Source organism: Mandrillus leucophaeus, unplaced genomic scaffold (genome assembly GCF_000951045.1).
Source record: "Mandrillus leucophaeus isolate KB7577 unplaced genomic scaffold, Mleu.le_1.0 Scaffold157, whole genome shotgun sequence".
Classification (NCBI taxonomy): Eukaryota; Metazoa; Chordata; class Mammalia; order Primates; family Cercopithecidae; genus Mandrillus; species Mandrillus leucophaeus.
This window is the reverse complement of record NW_012101554.1, coordinates 4,769,207-4,791,106: the sequence shown is the minus strand read 5'-3', so window position 1 is coordinate 4,791,106 and position 21,900 is coordinate 4,769,207. Positions and strand designations below refer to the sequence as shown.

General features: G+C 43.7%; 1 protein-coding gene across 3 annotated transcripts in view; it reads left to right on the top strand.

Annotated features, from left to right (window-relative positions):
- The window catches only part of SART3 (squamous cell carcinoma antigen recognized by T cells 3), a 35,732-nt gene extending 14,045 nt beyond the window's left edge, over window positions 1-21,687 (top strand). For 2 of the 3 annotated variants that reach the window (XM_011975556.1, XM_011975555.1), the window contains exons 6-19: window positions 646-770; window positions 4,729-4,884; window positions 5,609-5,747; window positions 6,214-6,321; window positions 7,030-7,107; window positions 7,243-7,301; window positions 8,330-8,439; window positions 11,447-11,559; window positions 12,482-12,558; window positions 13,455-13,623; window positions 17,339-17,793; window positions 18,283-18,435; window positions 19,388-19,578; window positions 20,262-21,687. In XM_011975556.1, coding sequence (XP_011830946.1) covers window positions 646-770; window positions 4,729-4,884; window positions 5,609-5,747; window positions 6,214-6,321; window positions 7,030-7,107; window positions 7,243-7,301; window positions 8,330-8,439; window positions 11,447-11,559; window positions 12,482-12,558; window positions 13,455-13,623; window positions 17,339-17,793; window positions 18,283-18,435; window positions 19,388-19,578; window positions 20,262-20,439 — 2,111 coding nt within the window. In that variant the 3' untranslated portion in view covers window positions 20,440-21,687. The remainder of the gene's footprint in view (window positions 1-645; window positions 771-4,728; window positions 4,885-5,608; window positions 5,748-6,213; window positions 6,322-7,029; window positions 7,108-7,242; window positions 7,302-8,329; window positions 8,440-11,446; window positions 11,560-12,481; window positions 12,559-13,454; window positions 13,624-17,338; window positions 17,794-18,282; window positions 18,436-19,387; window positions 19,579-20,261) is intronic. The other variant, XM_011975558.1, reaches the window with a different exon arrangement.
- The last annotated feature ends 213 nt before the right edge of the window (window positions 21,688-21,900 follow it).

The window sequence follows — 21,900 nt, the reverse complement described above, 5'->3', positions numbered from 1 at the left end:
GGGCATGTGTTGTACATACTCAGAACCTCTGGGCAACTTTACTGGAGCCCAGGTGTTATTTCTCTTCATGGTTTATTAGATTTAACATGTTATAAAGTAGTTGTCTAATCAGATGATTGAGTGTCATGCAGCAAAGGCTAGAGCTGAGCTGGCTTGCAGGTTTCACTTCACCTACCAGCGTGAAACAGCCTAGCATAGTGATTAGAGTGTGAACTTGAGCCAGACTGCCTGGGTTCACAGCCTTGCTCTACCATTAACTGTAGACAAGCAGCTGAACCCTCTGCTTCAGTTTCCTCAACTGCAAAATGAGGATCACAATAGACTACTTTGTAGAGTGGAGCTGACTGAATGAGTTAATGGATGTGAAGTGTTAGAACATAGGCAACACTGGGTAAGTGTTGTTAAATTGTTGCTACTAGTGTCATTGACTGATTAATTAGCTGGGAGGGTTGCCTGGGACATTGTTTTGAGACAGATTCTACAGACAGGTTTGGGCTCAGCAGAAATCAAAATTTGATCAGTAAGAGCTGCCATGGCCACAGATGTGGGAGGGGCTAGTGGCACCTGAGTCTCATGGCTTAATCTGTGTTTGGGTTGATAAAGCCCAATGGCAACACCCACGGGGCTGAATCCATCTTTCAATAGATATGGAGGCCACATTTGCAGAGTATGAAGAATGGTCAGAAGACCCAGTACCAGAGTCGGTAATTCAGAACTATAACAAAGCACTACAGCAGCTGGAGAAATATAAACCCTATGAAGAAGCACTGGTAAGTGTTGGCTTTAGTAAACGTCTTTCTGCAAACCTTTCCCTGATGGATAGTTGCAAGTTAAACAGTATCTTTACAATGTTTTATTGTGAAATATATAGAGTGTATAAATGTATACATGCAGTTTACATACTAATAATAAAGTGAACATCCATGTACCTACCACCCAGGTTAAGAAATAGAACATTGCCAGTACCTTAGAAGTCTCCTATGTGCCCCTCTCCGATTGCCTCCTCCTCCCTCTCCCGAGAGGTAATCACTTTCCTGACTTTTGTGATAATCATTCCCTTGCTTTTCTTTATAGTTTTACAAGCTATGAAAGTATCCTTAATTAATATATTTAATTTTGCTTGCTTTTGAACTTTTATATATTGGAATCATGCTGTATATTTTATTTTCATTGAACATGCTTTTGGGTTTTACTCATGTTGCTAAGTATAGTTCCAGTGCATTTGTTTTCACTGCTGTGAAGTTGTCTGTGTACTGCAATGTATTTATCTATGTTGCTGGATAGTTGGGTCATTTCCAGTTTTTTGCTAGGAGGAGGAGCAGTGCCACTCTGAATATTCTTGTGTGTGTCTCCTTGAACACCTGAAAAAGAGTTTCTCTAGAATACTTAGGAATGACTTTGCTGGATCATAGTGTGTTGTTAAAGTGTTTTCCAGGTTATCAGTTTGCAGTGCTGTGAACATTATCTGAGAGTTCTTGTTGCTTGTGCCAGTCTTGGATATTGGACATACTTAAATTCTACTTAATTTGATGAATTTGAAATTGTAGTTTTAATTTGTATTTCCCTGGTTACTAATGAAGTTGAGCATCTTTTCACGTGGATTGGCCATTCAAGTTTTTGTGCGTGTTAAAGTCTTCAGGCTGGGCACAGTGGCTTATGCCTATAATCCCAGCACTTTGGGAGGCGAAGGCGGGAGGATTGCTGGAGCCCAGGAATTTGAGATCAGCCTGGGCAACGTAACATGACCCTGTCTCTACAGAAAAAAAAAAAAAATTAGTTGGGCTTGGTGGCACGTGTCTGTGTGTCTGTAGTCCCAGCTACTCCAGAGGTGAAGCCCAGGAGGTCAAGGCTGCAGTGAGCTGTAATCATGCCACTGCATTCTTGCCTGAGTGACAAAGCAAAACCCTGTTTCTTTAAAAAAATGTGTTTGGGCCGGGCGCAGTATCTCACGCCTGTAATCCTAGGACTTTGGGAGCCCGAGGCAGGTGAATCACGAGGTCAGGAGTTTGAGACCAGCCTGGCCAACCTAGTGAAACCCCGTCTCTACTAAAAATACAAAAAATTAGCTGGGCATGGTGGCTGGTGCCTGTAATCCCAGCTATTTGGGAGGCTGAGGCAGGGGAATCGCTTGAAGCTGGGAGGTGGATGTTGCTGTGAGCCGAGATCACACCACTGCACTCTAGCCTGAGCAACAGTGCGAGCCTCTGTCTCAAAAAAAAAAAAAAAAGTCTTTGACCCATTTCCCTTTTGATGTATCTTTTTTCTAATTGATTTGTGGGAGTGCTGAGTCTTAAGTCTTATTTTAGGCTGTATGTGTTGCAGATTTTCTCCCCAGTTTGTTGTTTGTCTTTTCACCTCCCCCCCCACCCACCGCCGCCGGAGTTTTCGCTTTTTCACCCAGGCTGGAGTGAAGTGGCGTGATCTCGGCTCACTGCAGCTCCCCCGCCCCCCCCGCCCCGTTTCAAGCGATTCTCCTGCCTCAGCCTCCTTAGTAGCTGGGATTATAGGCCCTCGTCACCACGCCCGGCTAATTTTTGTGTTTTTAGTAGAGATGGGGTTTCGCCATGTTGGCCAGGCTGGTCTCATACTCTTGACCTCAGGTGATCCAGCTGCCTCGGCCTCCCAAAGTGCTGGGATTATAGGCGGGAGCCACCGTGACGGCCTTTTCATTTTTTTTTTTTTTTAATGGTGTTTTTTGATGAACAGTTCTTAGTGATAAATCCAATTAGATTAAATTTCTTTACCTTTTGGTTGTGCTTTTGTTGTGCTTATTTGAAAAATATTCCCTAGTTAACTCTAATTTCTTAAACAATTTTATAGTTTTCTGTTTCATATTTAGGGCCTCATCCACCTGGAATTGATTTTTAAGTGGTATGAGACTGGGTCTGGTTTCATTTTTCCATATGGAGAACCAGTGTTCTAGTACTGAGTTTGATTATTCCTTCCTCCCCTCACTGATGTGCAGTGCCACATCTGTCATAGATTAGCTGTCCATGTATGTGTGGGTCTTTCTCCTGGATTTTCTATTCTGTCCCACTGGCTTACATTACACTGTTGTAATGATGAGAGTTATAATGTTTTGCTCTTGGATAGGGTGAGTCCCATCCACCTTGTTCCTCTTCAAGAGTATCTTGGCTTTTTTTTTTTTAGCCTTCAATGCTTCCATCAGATTTAGAATCAGCTTTTGTAGTTATATTTTTAAAATCTTTTTTTTTTTTTTAATTGGAATTGCATTGAACCTGGAGATCAGTTTGGGGAATTGGGGAAGAATTTACATGTTCCAATCTATGAACATAGTATAGGTTTCTGCTACTTACATCTTGTCTTTCTGTAAAGCTTTGTAATAATATTATAAATTTGTCCAGTGTCTTCAACACGTGACCTTTAGAGTCCCCTGCGAGGGCGATTTGCTGGTAACAGATTTTCTCTGTTCAAAAAGGTCTTTACTTCCCTTCTTGAAAATTATTTTCTTAGGCTATAGAATTCTAGACCAACAACAACAACAAAAGAGTTCTGGACGGACAGTGTGTTCTCAGCAATTGATTGTATCTTTCTGTCTTCTGATGTCTGTTGTTGCTGTTCAGAAGTCAGCAGTTTGTATAAATCTTGCTTCTTCAGAGGTAGTCACTGTTTTTTTCTCTGACTGCTTTTAAGATCTCATTGATTTGGTTTACTGTCCTCTAATTTCATTGCAGTAGGTCCATGTGTGGACTGGCTTGAGGTTTTTTGGGCTTTTTGACTGTTTTTTCTATCTTTCTTTGCCAACAATAGAATTGTGAAGATCAAATTCTTAATGTGTGTCAAGCCAGCAAAAGGTTAACATTTACTTAGCTTGCCACCCTCATTTAGATTTTGTCCTTAGTCCTTAGAATTTCTTGTTTCTTTGCCAGTTTGTTGATGAATTTTAAGAAGATATTATATTTAATTTAGTAGTTTTAGTTGTTTTGAATGGTACAGTGTGTCTGGGTAACTAATTCTTTCTCGTTACTAGAAATGGAGGCTGTGAAACATCCCCTTTCTGAGTACGGAGCCTGTGTGTTTTCTTACTCTTCTGCACTACTTCTTCCTTTCTTTTTCATGTGTAAATGATTTGCATGTACCTGTTCTTCTCAAAACTCCAATCATTCAATTATGTCATGGCCATCAGCAAAATATGCCTGAAGAGAAAACATGTCGAATAAGATTTTTTTCTAAAAAGAATTTGATCGTATGTCTTTGGATCATTAAACATTCAGCACAGCTGCCTCCATCTTCTGCATTTACCTACATTCTTCCAGGAACTGATATTTGGAATAAGAAACTTGAAATAGCATCAGGCACCACAATTTTCCAGTTTGGTTGTATTAACTCGACTCAGTAGCCCAAGAACATGACTTCTGGTTTGGAAGGGTGGTTAACAGTGGTCACTGGCAAAGGTGTTGCGTTGCTCTTTCACTCAGTTCACGATTGATGGTCCACTTAAATTCCCTGTGGTCTAGGAATGGATTTAGAAAAGGGTTTATGGAGCCTTTGTTATGACTGCCATGAACTGGCACTTTGGACCAGATGAGAAGACTCTTGTTCTGCTCAAGAAGTTGTGGAGGCCATAGTGGAGTGATTCTGAGAGTGAGGATTTGGCGATTCGTAGTTACTGTAGCCAGTTTTGCCAAAATTTATTTTATTTGCAGATGTGTTGTGCTTCCTGCCAGTAACTCACTTCAACTTTAATACAATTTTCCTGTACTCCAGTTGCAGGCAGAGGCACCAAGGCTGTCAGAATATCAAGCATATATCGATTTTGAGATGAAAATTGGTGATCCTGCTCGCATTCAGTTGATCTTTGAGCGCGCCCTGGTCGAGAACTGCCTTGTCCCAGACTTATGGATCCGTTACAGTCAGTACCTAGTAAGATCACTGTTCTAATTTCATTTTATTTTTGCCAATTTATAATCTACTTAGAGTGCCAGGAGTTTGTTGCATATGGCCCTGCTCTTGCTTTTCCTCCATCCACTTTTTCTCCTCTTTGCCAACTCGTTTAGGAAGTTTTAGTGTTTCAGGTTATTTTAAAATGGTCACTAACTGTAAGTAAAATTAGCATATAGTCTGTGTTGAGGACTTAAAACAAATTGATATTTTTCTTTTAACTTTGTATTATGGAAAAAATGTAAACATATAAAAGTAGACAGATAAGTAAAATGAAACTTCCTGTACCCCTCACCCAGCTTCAATAATTATTAACAATTACAGCTTTAGTTTACTTTGATCTGTAGTCTCACCTACTTGCCCCTTATGTGTTACTTTGAAGCAAATCCAGAAATGATATTTCATTGGTAAATATTTCAATATGTGTATATAAAATATTTCAGTGTATATGTATAAAAGGATCCAAATGAGGTCTATCCAGTAGGGTTGGCTGACGTCTCTTAAGGCTCTTTTAACCTATAAGTTGCTTCTGTCCTTTTCCTCCACTCCCCCTAGTGATTTTTTTTTTTTTTTTTTTGAGGAAACCCGGTCACAAGAGACGTTTATAAGGATATTTCTTTCATCACTTGGTTGTGCTGGCAATGTCTTGTTGATGGTGAATTCTTAATAAAGTTTAATTTCCTGATTCTGGAATTCTTTATCATAGGATCGGCAACTGAAAGTAAAGGATTTGGTTTTATCTGTACATAACCGCGCTGTTAGAAACTGCCCCTGGACAGTTGCCTTATGGAGTCGGTACCTCTTGGCCATGGAGAGACATGGAGTTGATCATCAAGTAATTTCTGGTGCGGATGTTTTTGTGGGAGAACTTCTAAGCTATTTGTCCCAAGTGAGAAACAGAGAGCGGTGACAAAGTCATTACATCAATGTTGCCTGGGGTTTTCTTTGGGATATGGAGTGTAGTGACAAAAAGGGCTCTGAGAGATGAACTGGTTATATTTGTGGCTTCTTTGAGCTTTTTAACATGCTAATTTTCATTGCATTTTCTAAGAAGTTGTAGTCTTTTCTCCAAACTTCCTTGACCTGGAACTCTTCTTGCAGGACGTCTTGTGAAAGAAGTTTTTTCTAGAACACAGTCTGTAGAGTGCTGTAGCACCTTCTCTCTTCAACATTCCTGTCTAGCTCATTTCATCCTGTTGCATCTATTAGTGTTTAAAGTCATGTAGTGTTTTATAGTCAGTAGAATGTAGTAACTTTATATTAGCTTCCATTTGAATTGGTAACAAATCCTGACTTTTTCTCCAACTCCAGTAACCTTCGAGAAAGCTTTGAATGCTGGCTTCATCCAGGCCACTGATTATGTGGAGATTTGGCAGGCATACCTTGATTACCTGAGGAGAAGGGTTGATTTCAAACAAGGTATTTAAGCGCATGTTTTTCACTTCAGAGCTGAACATGTTCTTAACACAACTTTTGGCGAGATGTCCCAGTTCCCCAGATAACATTGTGATTGGGCAAATGATGTAGACTAGACATCGGTGACTTTTTCCCCCAGAAATCTTAGTGATTTGTATCTTAACAAGTCATGCTGTGGATTGTAAAGCAAGAGAGTGATGGTTTATACTGGCCTCTGCCAGCCTCTTTAGTCTTAGCTCTCATTTCTCTTTTCTGGTCTTTTTATTTATCCTAAATACTTCTTGAAATAAGACTGCTGTGTTTTAGAAAAATGTTTGTACCTCTGTGGGATCCTCTGCCCCTTCATGTCCCCCCCCAAAACAGCCAGAAAACCCCTAACTTGTACTTGCACACTCATGTCAGCTGTCACCTCATACAGGTAGCCTTTAGCCATTCTTCTGTTTGCCTGTGTCACCCCAGCTGGGGGAGACTCCCCCCACACAGCACTCTGTGTTCACCTTTTTCACCATGCTGTCCATACTCTACTGTGTTCTAATTTCTTTCTCCCTGACTATGTGATGAGGGCAGAAATTGGCAATTTTATTTCTGTGTCCCTTACTTGATGCCAGGTACATAATGGGTCTCTGGGCAGTTTCAGCATAGGATAAAAAACAAAACAAACAAAGCCAGGCTATGTGGTTTCCTAAAGCCTTTTTTTGTACTTTCCACTAGACTCCAGTAAAGAGCTGGAGGAGTTGAGGGCCGCCTTTACTCGTGCCTTGGAGTATCTGAAGCAGGAGGTGGAAGAGCGTAAGTATGCCCCAGCCTGTGGTTTTGCCCAGTTGTATTTCCTGGTCTGTACTATTTCCTGGTTGATGTACCTTTCCAGCTAGAGGCTATTTGTCTCCAAGTTCCTTTCTAATTTTACTAATTCTGTGTTTGAAGGTTTCAATGAAAGTGGTGATCCAAGCTGCGTGATTATGCAGAACTGGGCTAGGATTGAGGTAAATGTTTTCGACAAATCTACCACTTTCACCTACCATTGTTGAATAGCATCCTATTAAACCTTAATTAAAATTGAGTCAGAATCCCAAATGGGCTAAGCTCTATAAGGATTTATGTTATTTACCTAAGTAATGGTCTAGGCTCTACAAGGATTCATGTTATTTACCTAGCTTGACACATATTTGTAAATAATGTTGGTGAAAATACTAGCTCCCAGCTACAAGTTGTGCAGTAAATGTTTAAATGCTAGGTATTCACTCGTTTACTTCCGTCTCTGCCTCTTTGCTTCATTTGTGAGAGCACAGTGAGCGTGTACTGTTTGTTAGCACTGTACTAGGTGCTGTGGGAATAAGAATTCCTGTGCTAGTAAGGCTTCTATCTAATGTAGAAGACAGATTATTTGGCAGGTAATTAGAGGATATGATCATTTGAATGTCATTACTGGGTCAGGGGCTCCAAGGTCAGTAAGACACGGAACCTGCCTTGATCAGCAGGTAGGATTGTAATAATTCTAATCATGTTTTCTCCTCTGAGGGAGTGTCAGATAGAAGAAACTAACATTTGTCAGCTAGTTTCTATATGGGATGCTTATCTCTTAACCATTTTAAAGATGAGAAAACTGAGAATTACAGGTTGCGCAAGTCACAGTTTGTAAGCATTAGTAGCAGAGTGTACGTTTAATACTAGAGCAGCCTTTTTTTAAAAAAAATATTGTCTCTCAAGCACTTGTAGTTAAGCTTGATAAAAATAAAAAACAAATGACTATCCAGTACTGTCGCGTAAGTACCGCGTGCTGTCTCTCTCAGTTCTCAGGAAACATAGGCAGATTAGCTTGTGGCTGCAGAAAGGCTCAAGTGTTTGGGCTGGGCCGTTTACCACTAGAGGGAGGCCTGGGGAATGCCCAGGGACATCTGTAACAATAATAGTTGTGGGGTGCTTTTTATGTGTGTCTGTTGGAAGTATGTTGTATGATGGGTGTCGACATCATAAGGTTCAGGTGTCCTAACAGCCTGCTGATGCACTTTAGGCTCGACTGTGCAATAACATGCAGAAAGCTCGGGAACTCTGGGATAGCATCATGACCAGAGGAAACGCCAAGTACGCCAACATGTGGCTAGAGTATTACAACCTGGAAAGGTAACTGATCGCGGGGTGGGGAGGGAGGCAGTGCTTGTCAGCTGTGCACCCGTCTTCACTCCTGGCGGACTCCTACCAGCTTGGACTAGCTCCTTAGAACTGGGCTGCCTTCTTTCATTCTGTCTCTTTCAGTAGTGGGTACATTTTAAATTTTTATCATATTTTGTGCCTGAAACTCTTATAGCTGTGCATTTCTTTTAATTTGTTTTTGTTTTGATTTTTGGGCATGGTATTTTATTTGATCTTTTGGAGCTATTTTTTATATTTGCTTTTATAGAAAAGTAGAAAATACTAAAAAGCTAAGAGGAAAAAAACTCAAATTACTGACCCAGTCATAACCATGACCCATTCTTTGAGACTTTTCTATGTTTAAGTTTTTTTGTAATGAAAATGCAATTATAGCATACATGTGTTACAAGCCTTTAAAACTGTTTGAATGAAATAAGATATGCCTAACAATATTTATAACATGGGGAAAACATAAAGAATGTGACCAGCTTTTCAGTCTGTCTTGAACATTGTTCATTGCATAACATTGCTACATTGCTGGGGGTTTTTTTGAATGTTTTTTCCCTATTTAAAAAACACTGTGGGCCCATATTAGTCAGAATGTTTACAAAAATATGTGATAGAAAGCGACAGTTTCTTTTCTTTTTTGGGGGCAGGTGGGGAGTCACACTGTCACCCAGGCTGAAGTGCAGTGACTCAGTCTCAGCTGCAACCTCGCCTCCTGGGTTTAAGCTGTTCTTCTGCCTCAGCCTCTTGAGTAGCTGGGATTACAGGTGTGCACCACCACAGCTGGCTAATTTTTGTATTTTTTTTTTTTTTTTTTTAGAAGAGACAGTTTCACGATGTTGGTCATGCTGACCTCAAGTGATCCTCCCACCTTGGCCTCCCAAAGTGTAGGAATTACAGGCGTGAGCCACCGTATCTGGCTAAAAGTGACAGTTTCTTATAATCCCACCCCAGAGAAAACCACTGTTAAAGCTTGTTGAATATTCCCCTAGATCAGCAGTTCACAATTTTTTTGGTCTCAGGATCCGTTTTCCACTCTTAAAATTGGAGGATCCCAAAACACTTTTATGTATGTGAGTTATATCTATTGATATTTATAATTTATGAATTGAGAAATGTAAAAAACATTTTCATTCATTTAAATATAACAAATTATTTAACATTAATAACTTTTTTGAACAGTGACTGTTTTTCAGACTCCAAAATAATACAATGAGAAAAGTGGCATTGTTTTCTATTTTTGCAGATATATTTAACCTGGCCTAGTAGAAGACAGCTAAATTCTCATGTCTGTTACCGATTCTGTCTGTTGTGATCTGTTGTTTTCATTGAAGAGTGTGATAAGAGATTAGAAAAGAAAGGTATTTTAGAAGCATTTTCAGATAATTGTGGGTATTCTTTCATACATATTATAGCAAAACTTCAGTGTTGCATGTGGAATCTAAAACCATATTGACAGATTCTGTTAGAGTAATACCCATTTATCTATTTTATCTTTTACACGATGCCATAATTCTACGACATTATTTGGAAAAATCCCAATTCACTAAATCATGCAGCTCTTTCAAATGTTGACGTATTTTCTTCTATAGTATTAAAAAATCGTATTTGTTCATATCTGTACTGATCTTAGTAGAAAAGTATTTTAAGTAGGAAGCTGTCAGACTTGTGGTGGCAGATACAAGTTTTCCAAAATTCTAATTTTCACTTGAAAGCTTGAATTCTATCACATACAACAAATACTGTCAGTGGTTTTCCCCAGAGTGGCAGCCTCACTTTGTAAATTTTCAAAAACGTCTGCCAAATACCCAGGTCTGAGTAACTGACCGTGGTTTGTCACTCAAGTTTTCTTTCAAGTAAAAATGGTGTCCTTGAAAAAAGTGACTTGATCAGCTTGCAACTCAAACAGTAATATGTTGTTTTTTTTTTTGCAATAACCATTGTACTTCAGTATGAGAAGGGCTTTAAGTGTACTTAGTATTTCATCACACAGTGCATTAAAAGGATTTCTGCTGCCTTGATTTGTGCTAAGGGCCACCATTACTTGTGCACTGTCTTGAAGATGTCAACACAGTGAAAAAGTCCAGTAATGTCTTGGTATTATTATTTATAAAAGGAGTTTTGACTTTGCAGGCCCCCTGAGAGGCTCTGGGAGAGCCTCAGGGGTACATGGATCCTACTTTGAGAACCAGTGCTCTGAACTTTTTTCTGAGTATCATAATATGTATATATAATTATGTATATTTAAAATGTTTTAAAAACATATATGAATACACTGTTTCATAACAGTTATGATTAACAGAATTGTTGTGTAGCTGTTGTGATTAGCAGTGTATAAAAAAGACCTGTTGGCGACCAGCCTGGCCAGCCTGGTGAAACCATGTCTCTATTAAAAATACAAAAATTAGCTGAGTGTAGTGGTGGGCACCTGTAATCCCAGCTACTTGGGAGGCTGAAGCAGGAGAATTGCCCAAACCTGGGAGGCAGAGATTGGAGTGAGCCAAGATCGTGCCATTGCACTCCCACCTAGGTGACAAGAGTGAGACTCTGTCTCAAAAAAAAAAAAAAAAGATTTGACTCTGGGTATGAAATTTGACACTTCCCTGGATTCATGACTCTCCCCTCAGTAGGACTCTATAGTAAAATTTCCCTGGGGACTGTATCAGGTTACAGAGAGCTGTTGGACTCCCCCGCCATGTGCCGCACATGTGAATGCTGTAAAGGCAGAATGGTGGTTGCAGATCACATTCTCAGGTACGCTTTCCAGTAGCCCCTGCATGGCTGAGGGAGAGAGTGCTTCAGGGAAATCCTTAGTAGGTGACTGTAGAGACTGTGGAAGGAGAAAGCATCGTGGATAGATCTGAAAGCTAAGGTCTTCTCAGAAGCTAGAGTTACTGAAGAGTGAGTTTCTGCCTGGGAGAAGATGGCCTCTCCCTTTGAGTGCCTTCCACTTTGTGTCCTGGTGGCAGCAACTTTTTGTTTTCTGTCTTAGAGCGCATGGTGACACCCAGCACTGCCGGAAGGCCCTGCACCGGGCTGTCCAGTGCACCAGTGACTACCCAGAGCACGTCTGTGAAGTGTTACTCACCATGGAGAGGACAGAAGGTGGGACCCCCGGCTTTCTTCTGGCTTGGAGCCTAACCCATTTGCTGTTTGGTCTCAAGTAGGAGCATCTGGTTACAGTCTGGCGACAGACTGTGTTTACGCTGCCACCCCTTAAGTGGTGCCCTATGATTAGACTGTCACAAGTGTCCTGAAAATGAGTCCTCCTGCAGCTCTTCTCAAATTCTGCAGCTACCAGGAGGACTCTGTGATGTCACTGTAGCGCAGAGTTCTAATTCTTTGTTGGGGGGACTGTGCGTTCGATGTTTAGCAGCATCCCTGGCTTCTAGCCCTGAAATGCCAGTAGCAACTTCCTCACTGCAACCAAACATGACAACCAGAAATGTCTGTTAACATTGCCAAATGTCTCTTGATGGGCAGGATCCCTCCTTTGAGAGCCACTGTGCTCTAGTACAACGTCTGTCCAACAGAGGACCTTGGAGAGGCAAATGGCTCAGTGTGCTCTTTGCATCCCTTGTTAAATTTCAGAGCCTTCAGATAGAAAAATAATATGAACTTATCTGTGGGTATTGGTCTGGATTTTGGGTATGGACCCCTCAGAACTGGGAATCAAAGACCACCAAAAAATAAGAAATAAATGCCTCAACATTTGAGTAGCTCTTAAAATTCTTCCGTCTTAATATAAATGTACTTTTTGCATTAGAACGTTTTCATATTCTTTGCCTTCTAGAGCCCTTAATAGATCATATTCTGGTTTTCAAGTCTCTCCTGAAAGGGAAGGGACATTTTAAACCCACTTAGAAGGACTATTTGAATTCTGAACTTCAGTGCTACATGGATTACATTTTCTTATTATTTGATGGGAGAGATCTCTTCTGGAGGTATAGAGAAATTAAGAAAAATTTATGTGATTGTATCCTTCAGAATCCTAAAGAGTGAAAGTTTTGCTTCTCTTTCTTTCAAGGTTCTTTAGAAGATTGGGATACAGCTGTTCAGAAAACTGAAACCCGATTAGCTCGTGTCAATGAGCAGAGAATGAAGGTAATGACAATGTTTGTTTGAAGTCTTTGGCACCTCTGGTAGCTATTTTGGCTCGGTTTGGTATGGATGTTTCTTGTCAAGACATTTTACATTTTCATAAGTGTCTTTTACTTAGTATTAATTATAAAATATTTAGATCAATGCTTAAACCTGTCTTTTTAGATTGTTCTAAAACTTCAGCCCCAATATTAAGTACTTGTTTCATGTAGTGAGGGAATTTTGACTCTAAAATTTAGTAGAATTGATGAAAAAGAATAAAGAAGAGCCTCACTTAGCCTAGTGAGTGGAACATGAACACCCCCAACTTATTTAGGGCTTTAGTTTTATGGATTTTTTTTTGTTTTTTGATACGCAGTCTCGCTCTGTCACCAGGCTGGAGATCAGTGGCACATCTTGGCTCACTGCAAGCTCCGCCTCCCGGGTTCACGCCATTCTCCTGCCTCAGCCTCCTGAGTAACTGGGACTACAGGCTCCGGCCACCACACCTGGCTGATTTTTTTGTATTTTTTTTAGTGGAGACGGGGTTTCACCATGTTAGCCAGGATGGTCTCAATCTCCTGACCTCGTGATCCACTCACCTCGGCCTCCCAAAGTGCTGAGATTACAGGTGTGAGCCACTGCCCCCCGCCAGTTTTATGGATTTTTTTTCCCTTCCTTTTGATGAGTAATGATTAGGGTGAGGAAATTGCTAATATTAACAGAGACATCAGATCCAGAATTCCAAAGAACCTGAATGAGCCCTGATGTGGAACAGCTGTGAGCCTGTCCACATTTTTCTCCAGATCTCTGCTTTTCATTTAGTAATGAACTTCCACTCCCTCTCCCCTTTCATGACAAATCAGTACAGTGAATGTAACTGCCACATCCAGTGATGCATCATCTTCCCACTTTTCTAGGCTGCAGAGAAGGAAGCAGCCCTTGTGCAGCAAGAAGAAGAAAAGGCTGAACAACGGAAAAGAGCCCGGGCCGAGAAGAAAGCGTTGAAAAAGAAGAAAAAGACCAGAGGCCCAGAGAAGCGCGGAGCAGATGAGGACGATGAGAAAGAGTGGGGCGATGATGAAGAAGGTAAGGAGCTCTTGAGAAATTGTGTTTTGAAACGTATCAAAGTTAGAGAAGTTGCGAAAACAGTACGAAGAACTTTCTTCCCTGTACCATTTGAGAATACGTTACCAGCTTGATACCCATCACCCTTTGATCACTGTTAGGGTGTATGTCTTACAAACAAGGGCCCTCTTCTCCATGACTAGAATGCAGCCATCAGAGCCGGGGTTAGCAGTGACCGCTACTCCCATCTAATCCTCAGACCCCAGCCATGGGCTCCCATTTGTCCTGATAATGTCCTTTGTAGTGAAAGGATCCGGTTCAGGATGCACTGTTGTGTTTAGCTGTCTTGTCTCCTGGATCTCCTTCCGTCTGGAGCACTCCTCAGCTGTTTTTTACTCTGATGACCTGCACTCTTGGAAGGGGACAGGCCAGTTGCTGTGTTGTGTCCCTCAGCCTGGGTGTGTCTGATGCTCTCTAGGGATTGGATTCCGCTCATGCCTCTCGGGCAGGAATAGTGCACAAGCGCTCCTGTGGCCTGCTCATTGAGTCCCATCAGGTGGACTGTGATTTGCTTTGTTCCACTGCTGGCGACAACCCTTTTGATAATTATTTATGTTGATGCTCTACTTATCCCAGGTTTGGCTAGCAAGAGTTCCATCACACAGGCTTCTGTGTCCCTTTGACCTGTCCCCTTGTTCTTTGATCATTTCCTCACCTTCTGGCACACAATACCCAAGGGTCATCTTGTACTTTCCATAACTCAGTCCTGGAATCCATCATTTCTCCAAGGTTCCTTTGAGTGATGAGTGGTATTTAGGAGGTGCTGGTTGTGCTCACTGCTATTGGGTATTGTTCCTAGGCCTGAGTGGTCGAGGGTAGGGAGAGTGTGTGTGTGTGTGTGTGTGTGCGCGCGCGCGCGCATGTGCATGCATGTGTACACAGACATATTTATGTCCGTATTTACTTCTGTAACTATTTGTGTATGCTGAAAATCATGATTTCACACCAGTACCTCCAGTTCCAGTCTAACACCACAGGGTTCCGTTTCATACTTGCAACGCCTTTCTCTCTCTTTTTAAAATTTATTTATTCATTTATTTTTGAGACAGAGTCTTGCTTTGTTGCCCAGGCTGGAGTGCAATGGGGTGGTCTTGGCTCACTTCAACCTCCGCCTTCTGGGTTCAAGTGATTCTTGTGCCTCAGCCTCCCAAGTAGCTGGGATTACAGGCACACACCATCACACCTGGCTAATTTTTTGTATTTTTAGTAGAGATGGGGTTTTGCCATGTTGGCCAGGCTGGTCTTGAACTTGTCGCCTCAAGTGATCCACCTGCCTTGGACTCCCAAAGTGCTGGGATTACAGGTGTGAGCCACCGCGCCCAGCCATGTCACGCCCTTTTCTGACCTTGAGAAACTTGGCTGCCTTTATCCTCAGCGTCCTCACTTATTCCACCCAGCCCCTGTAGGTATGTAATCAAATTCCTGTCCCTGCCTCCCCTTCTCACGGGTGCCATCCCCACCCTGTTTGGTCTCCCACACCTGGGGTCAGGCACGGCTCTGCATGGACACCCTTGCCTCCTTCACTCAGGCTTCCAGATCTAGGCTGGGTCCCTGCCACTGCCCCATGTCTGCTCGTCTTCTTCCTTCCGTTCAGGCTCTAGCATCCCGCACCATTGCTGCAGCCCCTACCCTGCACAGACCTGCCAAGCTTGGCCCTGTTTTTTTTTTTTTTTCTTCTTTTTGAGAGGGAGTCTCGCTCTGTTGAGGCTGGAATGCAGTTGCATGATCTCGGAGTGCAGGAGAAGATCTCGCTCTGTCGAGGCTGGAGTGCAATTGCATGATCTCGGCTCACTGCAACCTCTGCCTCCTGGGTTCAAGCGATTCTCCTCCCTCAGCCTCTCAAGTAGCTGGGATTACAGTTCGCCCGCCACCACACCCAGCTAATTTTTGTATTTTAGTAGAGATGGGGTTTCACCATGTTAGCCAGGCTGGTCTGGAACTCTTGACCTTAAGTGATCCTCCCGCCTTGGCCTCCCAAAGTGCTGGTATTACAGGCATGAGATACTACACCCGGCCTTGGCCCTGCTTTTAATGGTTCTGACTTAGTGGAATTTTCCAGCAGTGTTTCTTTCACCCTTGTAATTTCAGGGATGGGCAGCTCTGGGTCATATTTATTTCAGAGAGTCAGTCAAGGTAAAGAATTGTCTCTGGTGGCTGGGCGTGGTAGCTCACGCCTGTAATCCCAGTACTTTGGGAGGCTGAGGTGGGCAGATCACCTGAGGTCAGGGGTTCAAGACCAACCTGGCCAACATGGTGAAAACCTGCCTCTACTAAAAATACAAAAATTAGCTGGCCGTGGTGGTGGGCGCCTGTTTTCCCAGCTACTCGGGAGGCCAAGGTAGGAGAATCACTTGAGTCCGGGAGGTGGAGGTTGCAATGAGCTGAGATCATGCTGTTGCACTGCAGCCTGGGAGACAGAGCAAGACACCGCCTCAAAAAAAAAAAAAAAAAAAAGAATTGTCTCTGGACATGAAAGGACTCTCTGTACACTTTCTTAGTACAGATGTGTGAGCCAGAGAGAACTGGGAATGGAGTCATCCATCGTTGAGTTGACCTTGCTTGCACACCTTTTTTGGGCTGCCCTAAATGACTGAGGGTGGCTCATTGCTCCTCTGGCCTCACAGTTTAGCAGAGTAAGGCAAATGTGATGTGTGACTGCAGTGTCGTGTGATCAGGGCATGGCGTGTGATCAGGACTGTGGGAGATGGAGTTGTTAATACTGGTGGAGGCCAAAGAAGGCACTAGTGGGTCAGCTTCATACTAGGAAGACTGTGGGGAAGAGATGCGGCATCCAGGGGGAAGACCGAGTGACTGTCTGGCAGCAAGAAGGGAAGGGCTGAGCTAGACAGGGAGCCAATGTTAGCACAGCCTGAAGGCACAGCACAGCCTGGCATTCTGTGTGAGCAGCAGATAATTGAGTTTGAACCCGGATGCGTGGGAGAGGGATGGGGCAGTGGTTGAGGAGTCTGCAGTAGTAGGTGGGCCAGTCAGCTGGACCCAGCCCAGGGACACTCTTGAATACAGTAGCAGTGTGCAGGGCTTACATTGCATTGTAAAGTCAGTGGGTGAACTGATGGGGAGGTCTGTTTGCCGGAGGCTGATGTCTGTTGAACTTCAGTCCTGGCCCTGTGGAGGCAGTGGTGAGGACAGACTGCAGTAGAAGATTGTGGTTAAGCTCTCTTAAGGACACAAGACCTTATTGAAAGTGTTTTGGAAACCACAGCCCCTTTGTAGTGCTTTTCCTAATGTGCTCCCTGGGGCACAGGCGTCAGTCACTAGGGTGCTTTTCCAGTGCAGATTCTCCTGTCCTATCCCACCCCTGTTGACCTGGGCTTTGTAGGAGAGGGGCCCTGGAATTTGCCTTCTGAACTTTGATACCCACTGGCCTTTTGTATAATTTGCCTTTTGTATAATTTAAGAGTGGACAGTGGGGATTTATGTTGTTACTTCCACTTGATTGAGCCCACTTACCCGAGTGTAACTGGGGCACAGAAAGTTGTGGGACAGGTCAGGTGGGTCACAAAAGACCTCTCAGGGGTGACGCTTGCCCCACCGAGTCTGGCGAGGGGGAGTGTCACATGCAGCTGTCACAGCGCTTGGACTTCACACCTCTGTTCAGGCTTCCTGAAGAGAAGTAACAGTTAACCATGGCTACTTTTGTTTTGAAAACCTGTAGAGCAGCCTTCCAAACGCAGAAGGGTCGAGAACAGCATCCCTGCAGCTGGAGAAACACAAAATGTAGAAGTAGCAGCAGGGCCTGCTGGGAAATGTGCCACTGTAGACGTGGAACCCCCTTCGAAGCAGAAGGAGAAGGCAGCCTCCCTGAAGAGGGACATGCCTAAGGTGCTGCACGACAGCAGCAAGGACAGCATCACCGTCTTTGTCAGCAACCTGCCCTACAGCATGCAGGAGCCGGACGTGAAGCTCAGGCCACTCTTCGAGGCCTGTGGGGAGGTGGTCCAGATCAGACCCATCTTCAGCAATCGCGGGGATTTCCGAGGCTACTGCTACGTGGAGTTTAAAGAGGAGAAATCAGCCCTTCAGGCACTGGAGATGGACCGGAAAAGTGTAGAAGGGAGGCCAATGTTTGTTTCCCCCTGTGTGGATAAGAGCAAAAACCCCGATTTTAAGGTAGGTTTATGGAAAAAAAGAATACCTTTCCTCTATGGTTGCTTTAGACAGGCACTTTCTTCCTGCAGCAGTGATATTTAGGGTAGACATGGAAGTTTTATGCTGTGTTTGGATGTAAACTTCCTTGTGAGCCAAGGTCCGTCCTGAGCCGGCTGACTGAGGTCTGACTCATGGCATGGCTCCTTCTTGCTGGGTGCTTAGTAATGACAAGGGACTGTGCTGAATGCTTTATGTGTGTCACCTCATTGACTCCTCATCAGACTCTGTGAATGGCCACTTTTATTCTTGCCGTTTTACAGAGGAAGACATGGAGGCCTGGAGAGGTTAAGTGACTCACCCCAGTGGCCCTGTTAACAAGTTTCAGAGCATGGCTTGGCTCTAGTCTGCTTGGCTGGGCTGCTCCTGGGGACAAGGCTGGTGTCAGAGGAGTCAGGTGAGCTGGGTCATGCCTCGAATCATGGTTTTTCTCTGTCTTCCTTCTTCCTATAGGTGTTCAGGTACAGCACTTCCCTAGAGAAACACAAGCTGTTCATCTCAGGCCTGCCTTTCTCCTGTACTAAAGAAGAACTAGAAGAAATCTGTAAGGCTCATGGCACCGTGAAGGACCTCAGGCTGGTCACCAACCGGGCTGGCAAACCAAAGGTCAGAGTCAGAGCAGATCGTGCCTTGTCTTCAAGGCTTGGGCAAGCTTCCTGTCTGTCTCTGTTCAAAGATGATTTAGCCTCTAGAATGGATTCCTAGTTTGTCTGCTGAGAAACAAAAGTTAATTTCACAGAAAGATCTGCACACTTAGCTCTACTTACATTTGGAGTCAGATTAACTTGTTTGTAGTTAATTGTGCTAAAAAGAATAAAGCTGTTGGAAATAGATGATCATGAATTCACCACACTATGGCCCCTGGCTGTGGGGCTTGGGGGAAGCCCTGTGACCAGCAGCACATGGGCTTTGGGGTGGGCACCCTCCTGTAGCCTCTTCCCTCTGTCCCAGGCCTCTCTTTCCCTGGGGCCTCCAGCCAGGCCCCTTGAGTCCCTCCATTGCAGTGCCTCTTCTACTGTCCTTCCTTCTTGCACGCTCAGTCTCCTGCTAAGTCCTTTTGTGCCCCATTTTGTGTAGTAAGTGGTTTTGTTACTGTCTACTCACCGCCCACTCTCCCTCCCCTTTATCCAGGTTAATGGAGAGAAAAAGAGGATGAAATGAGGGAGTGGGTGAAGGCACAGAAACACAAGGGCTCACCTGGGCATCTGGGTTGCTGGCCCTGTGTCCCATCCACCTCTTGGTTTATTTGCTGGATTTATACTGGTCCATCTGTCTGTTTCCTTCTTTCTTTCTACTTCTGCAGCACATACAAGGTGTACTGAACTTGGAAGGGTTATCTGAAGTTACAGTGCGTAGCAGCAGTTGGGAAGGAGAGTAGGGTGGGGAAATAAGCCTGTAGACAGAGGATGCAGTGATGGGGAAGGTAACCTGTTGCTTGGTCATTTGCTGTGGCCTGGTCTGCTGGTCTCATGGAGGAAGCCCAGTGCCTGCCCTGCGGGAGGACGTTACGTCCCTGGTCTGTGGGATCTGACTTGGTTCTGAATCTTGCCTCTTCCAGGGCCTGGCCTATGTGGAGTATGAAAATGAATCCCAGGCGTCGCAGGCTGTGATGAAGATGGACGGCATGACTATCAAAGAGAACGTCATCAAAGTGGCAATCAGCAACCCTCCTCAGAGGAAGGTTCCAGAGAAGCCGGAGACCAGGAAGGCACCAGGTGGCCCCATGCTTTTGCCGCAGACATACGGAGCGTAAGTGCTTGCATGGTAGACTAGTGCAAACTTCGTCCTGGCTGGCACCAGTTCATGGACCATGGGGGGATTAACCCGGCGTGAATTAGCTTCCTGTTAGGACAGAAAAGCCAAGACGTGCTGTTCCTTGTGGTAATCACTGTGGTTCTACTGGAGCAAGGCGTCCAGAGCAGGATGCAAGCCTAGGCAGTGACCTCTGCCTGGTACTGGCCAATTTACACTTGTCATTTATTTCAGACAAAACTAAAGGCAGTGATTATTTTCAAGTCCCCTTTGCCAGTTGGAGCTGTGTTTAAAACGAAATCTTATACCCACGTGTGTGCCAGTCTACAGCCCTAGCTATATGATCCACATAAGCTGTGCTTTTTGCCTGCTAGGGATGAGGAGGAGATAGCAGAATTGCCGGGTGACTGGCGAGGTCTGAGAGGTGATAGTCACACTGATCCCCTCTGAGTGCGACTGGTGCTCAGGGTTGATCTTTGCCAAAACTGAACAAGGGCAAGTCTGTTGAAGTAGTTTTTACTTAACAGCCAGAATTAAGGAGGCAGGGATTATCTCATCCTTTTTTTTCCCCCCCTTTTAGCTTCTGGTTATATTTAAAACTATCTTGGCTTATTTTTACAAATAAATGAGGGGCCACAAATTGTTGCTTCAAAAGGTCCATTCAGTGTTTGCTCTTCTAGGAGGGGGAAGGGAAGGACGCAGCTGTCTCTACTGCCTCGTGCCCTGCAGCGCCCAAGTGCTGCAGCTCCTCAGGCCGAGAATGGCCCTGCCGCGGCTCCTGCAGTTGCCGCCTCAGCGGCCACCGAGGCACCCAAGATGTCCAATGCCGATTTTGCCAAGCTGTTTCTGAGAAAGTGAACGGGACTCTGGGAGACAGGAAATGCCTTACTTCACTCTGGCCCGGCGGACCTCCCACCACCCCGCAGTGCACTGGGGATGGACAGGCCTGGTGTGCTGCCCACTCGCAACCACAGATGGCTCCTCTGCTTTAGACAGAAAGGGGGAAGGGGTTCTAAGTCAAGAGCCTTTCAGTGCTCCCTCATATTGAGGGCAGTGGCAGAAAAGTGACCACTCTGCAGGCTCCCTGGACCCAGGATGTGGTGTCCCAAGATACGTTTGTATCTTAAAGACTGAGGCACAGAAGCGAAACGAGAACACGGTTTTTGAGACGCAGTTGTCCAAATGTTTCTGGCCAGCTCCGGCCCCTTTTTGTATGACACTTCTCTTCTACACTGCACAGCACATGTGCCCGTCATTCTTTTAATTTTAAAAGATGAAATAGCAGATGCTAGTAATTCACCAGAATGGCCTATTACGGGGGTGGGTCTGAGGGAAGTCATCTATAAAACATTTGCTGGATTTTTGTTCAAGGGGGCTGTGCATTTTTATATTATGTATTTGTAAATGACATGTCAGCCATTATTTCATGTTTCCTAAAAGCAGAATATTTGCAACATTTGTTTTGTATAGGAATTATTTGTGCCACCTGCTGTGGACTGTTTTCTTTGCCTAGTGACTAGTGACCTGTGTTGTCTAAACATGAGTTCAGCCCTTTGGTTTTAATACCATGTCAAATGCAAACTTCAATTCTCCCCATTTAGCTTTATTAAACTGAAGTTCTCTTCAAAACTTCTTGCTGAATGGTACTCAGATGTGCATTCACATACAGATGTGTTTTGAAGTGGGTGTACCTTGCTTTACCTAATAGATGTGTAAATAGAACTTCTGTAAGTCAAATCCCATTGTCACTTTGATTTAAATTATTTCAGCTGTGATGTGTCTTCAGTTTTTATACAATTCAGTTTATAGCAGTTTGACACTGGAGCTTTTGAGCTTTTTTACCTCACATCTTTTATCAAATATTTATTGCTTTGAAAACAGCATTGCCAGTTCAGTAGGGGAAGCTTACTTTATTAAGACAGTCTGGAGAAAGATGTCAGGGAATCCTTGTATATGTCATGGGAATCAACTCCTCATTTATCTGTTGTGTAAGTTTGTTTTTGTGCATCAGTCGGGCTTTTCTATATTTTTTTTAACTTAACATTTTTTAATATAACCGATTAAAAAGTAGACAGAACAGTAAAATAAACTCCTGTGTGCCTACCATTCAGCTTCCAGCATTCCTCAACTCCCAGCCCCTTTTCCTTTATGTCTGTCTCCACCTTCTGTTATATTGAGGCATGTTCCAGGTGTCATTGTGCTCGTCCAGTAATGTTGTGGCAGGTGTCTCAGGAGGACTGAAAGGCCTTCACTCCTAGAAACATTAGTGGTAATCCCTTAATGTCAACTGTCCACTCAAATTTCCACCTTCCTATAAAT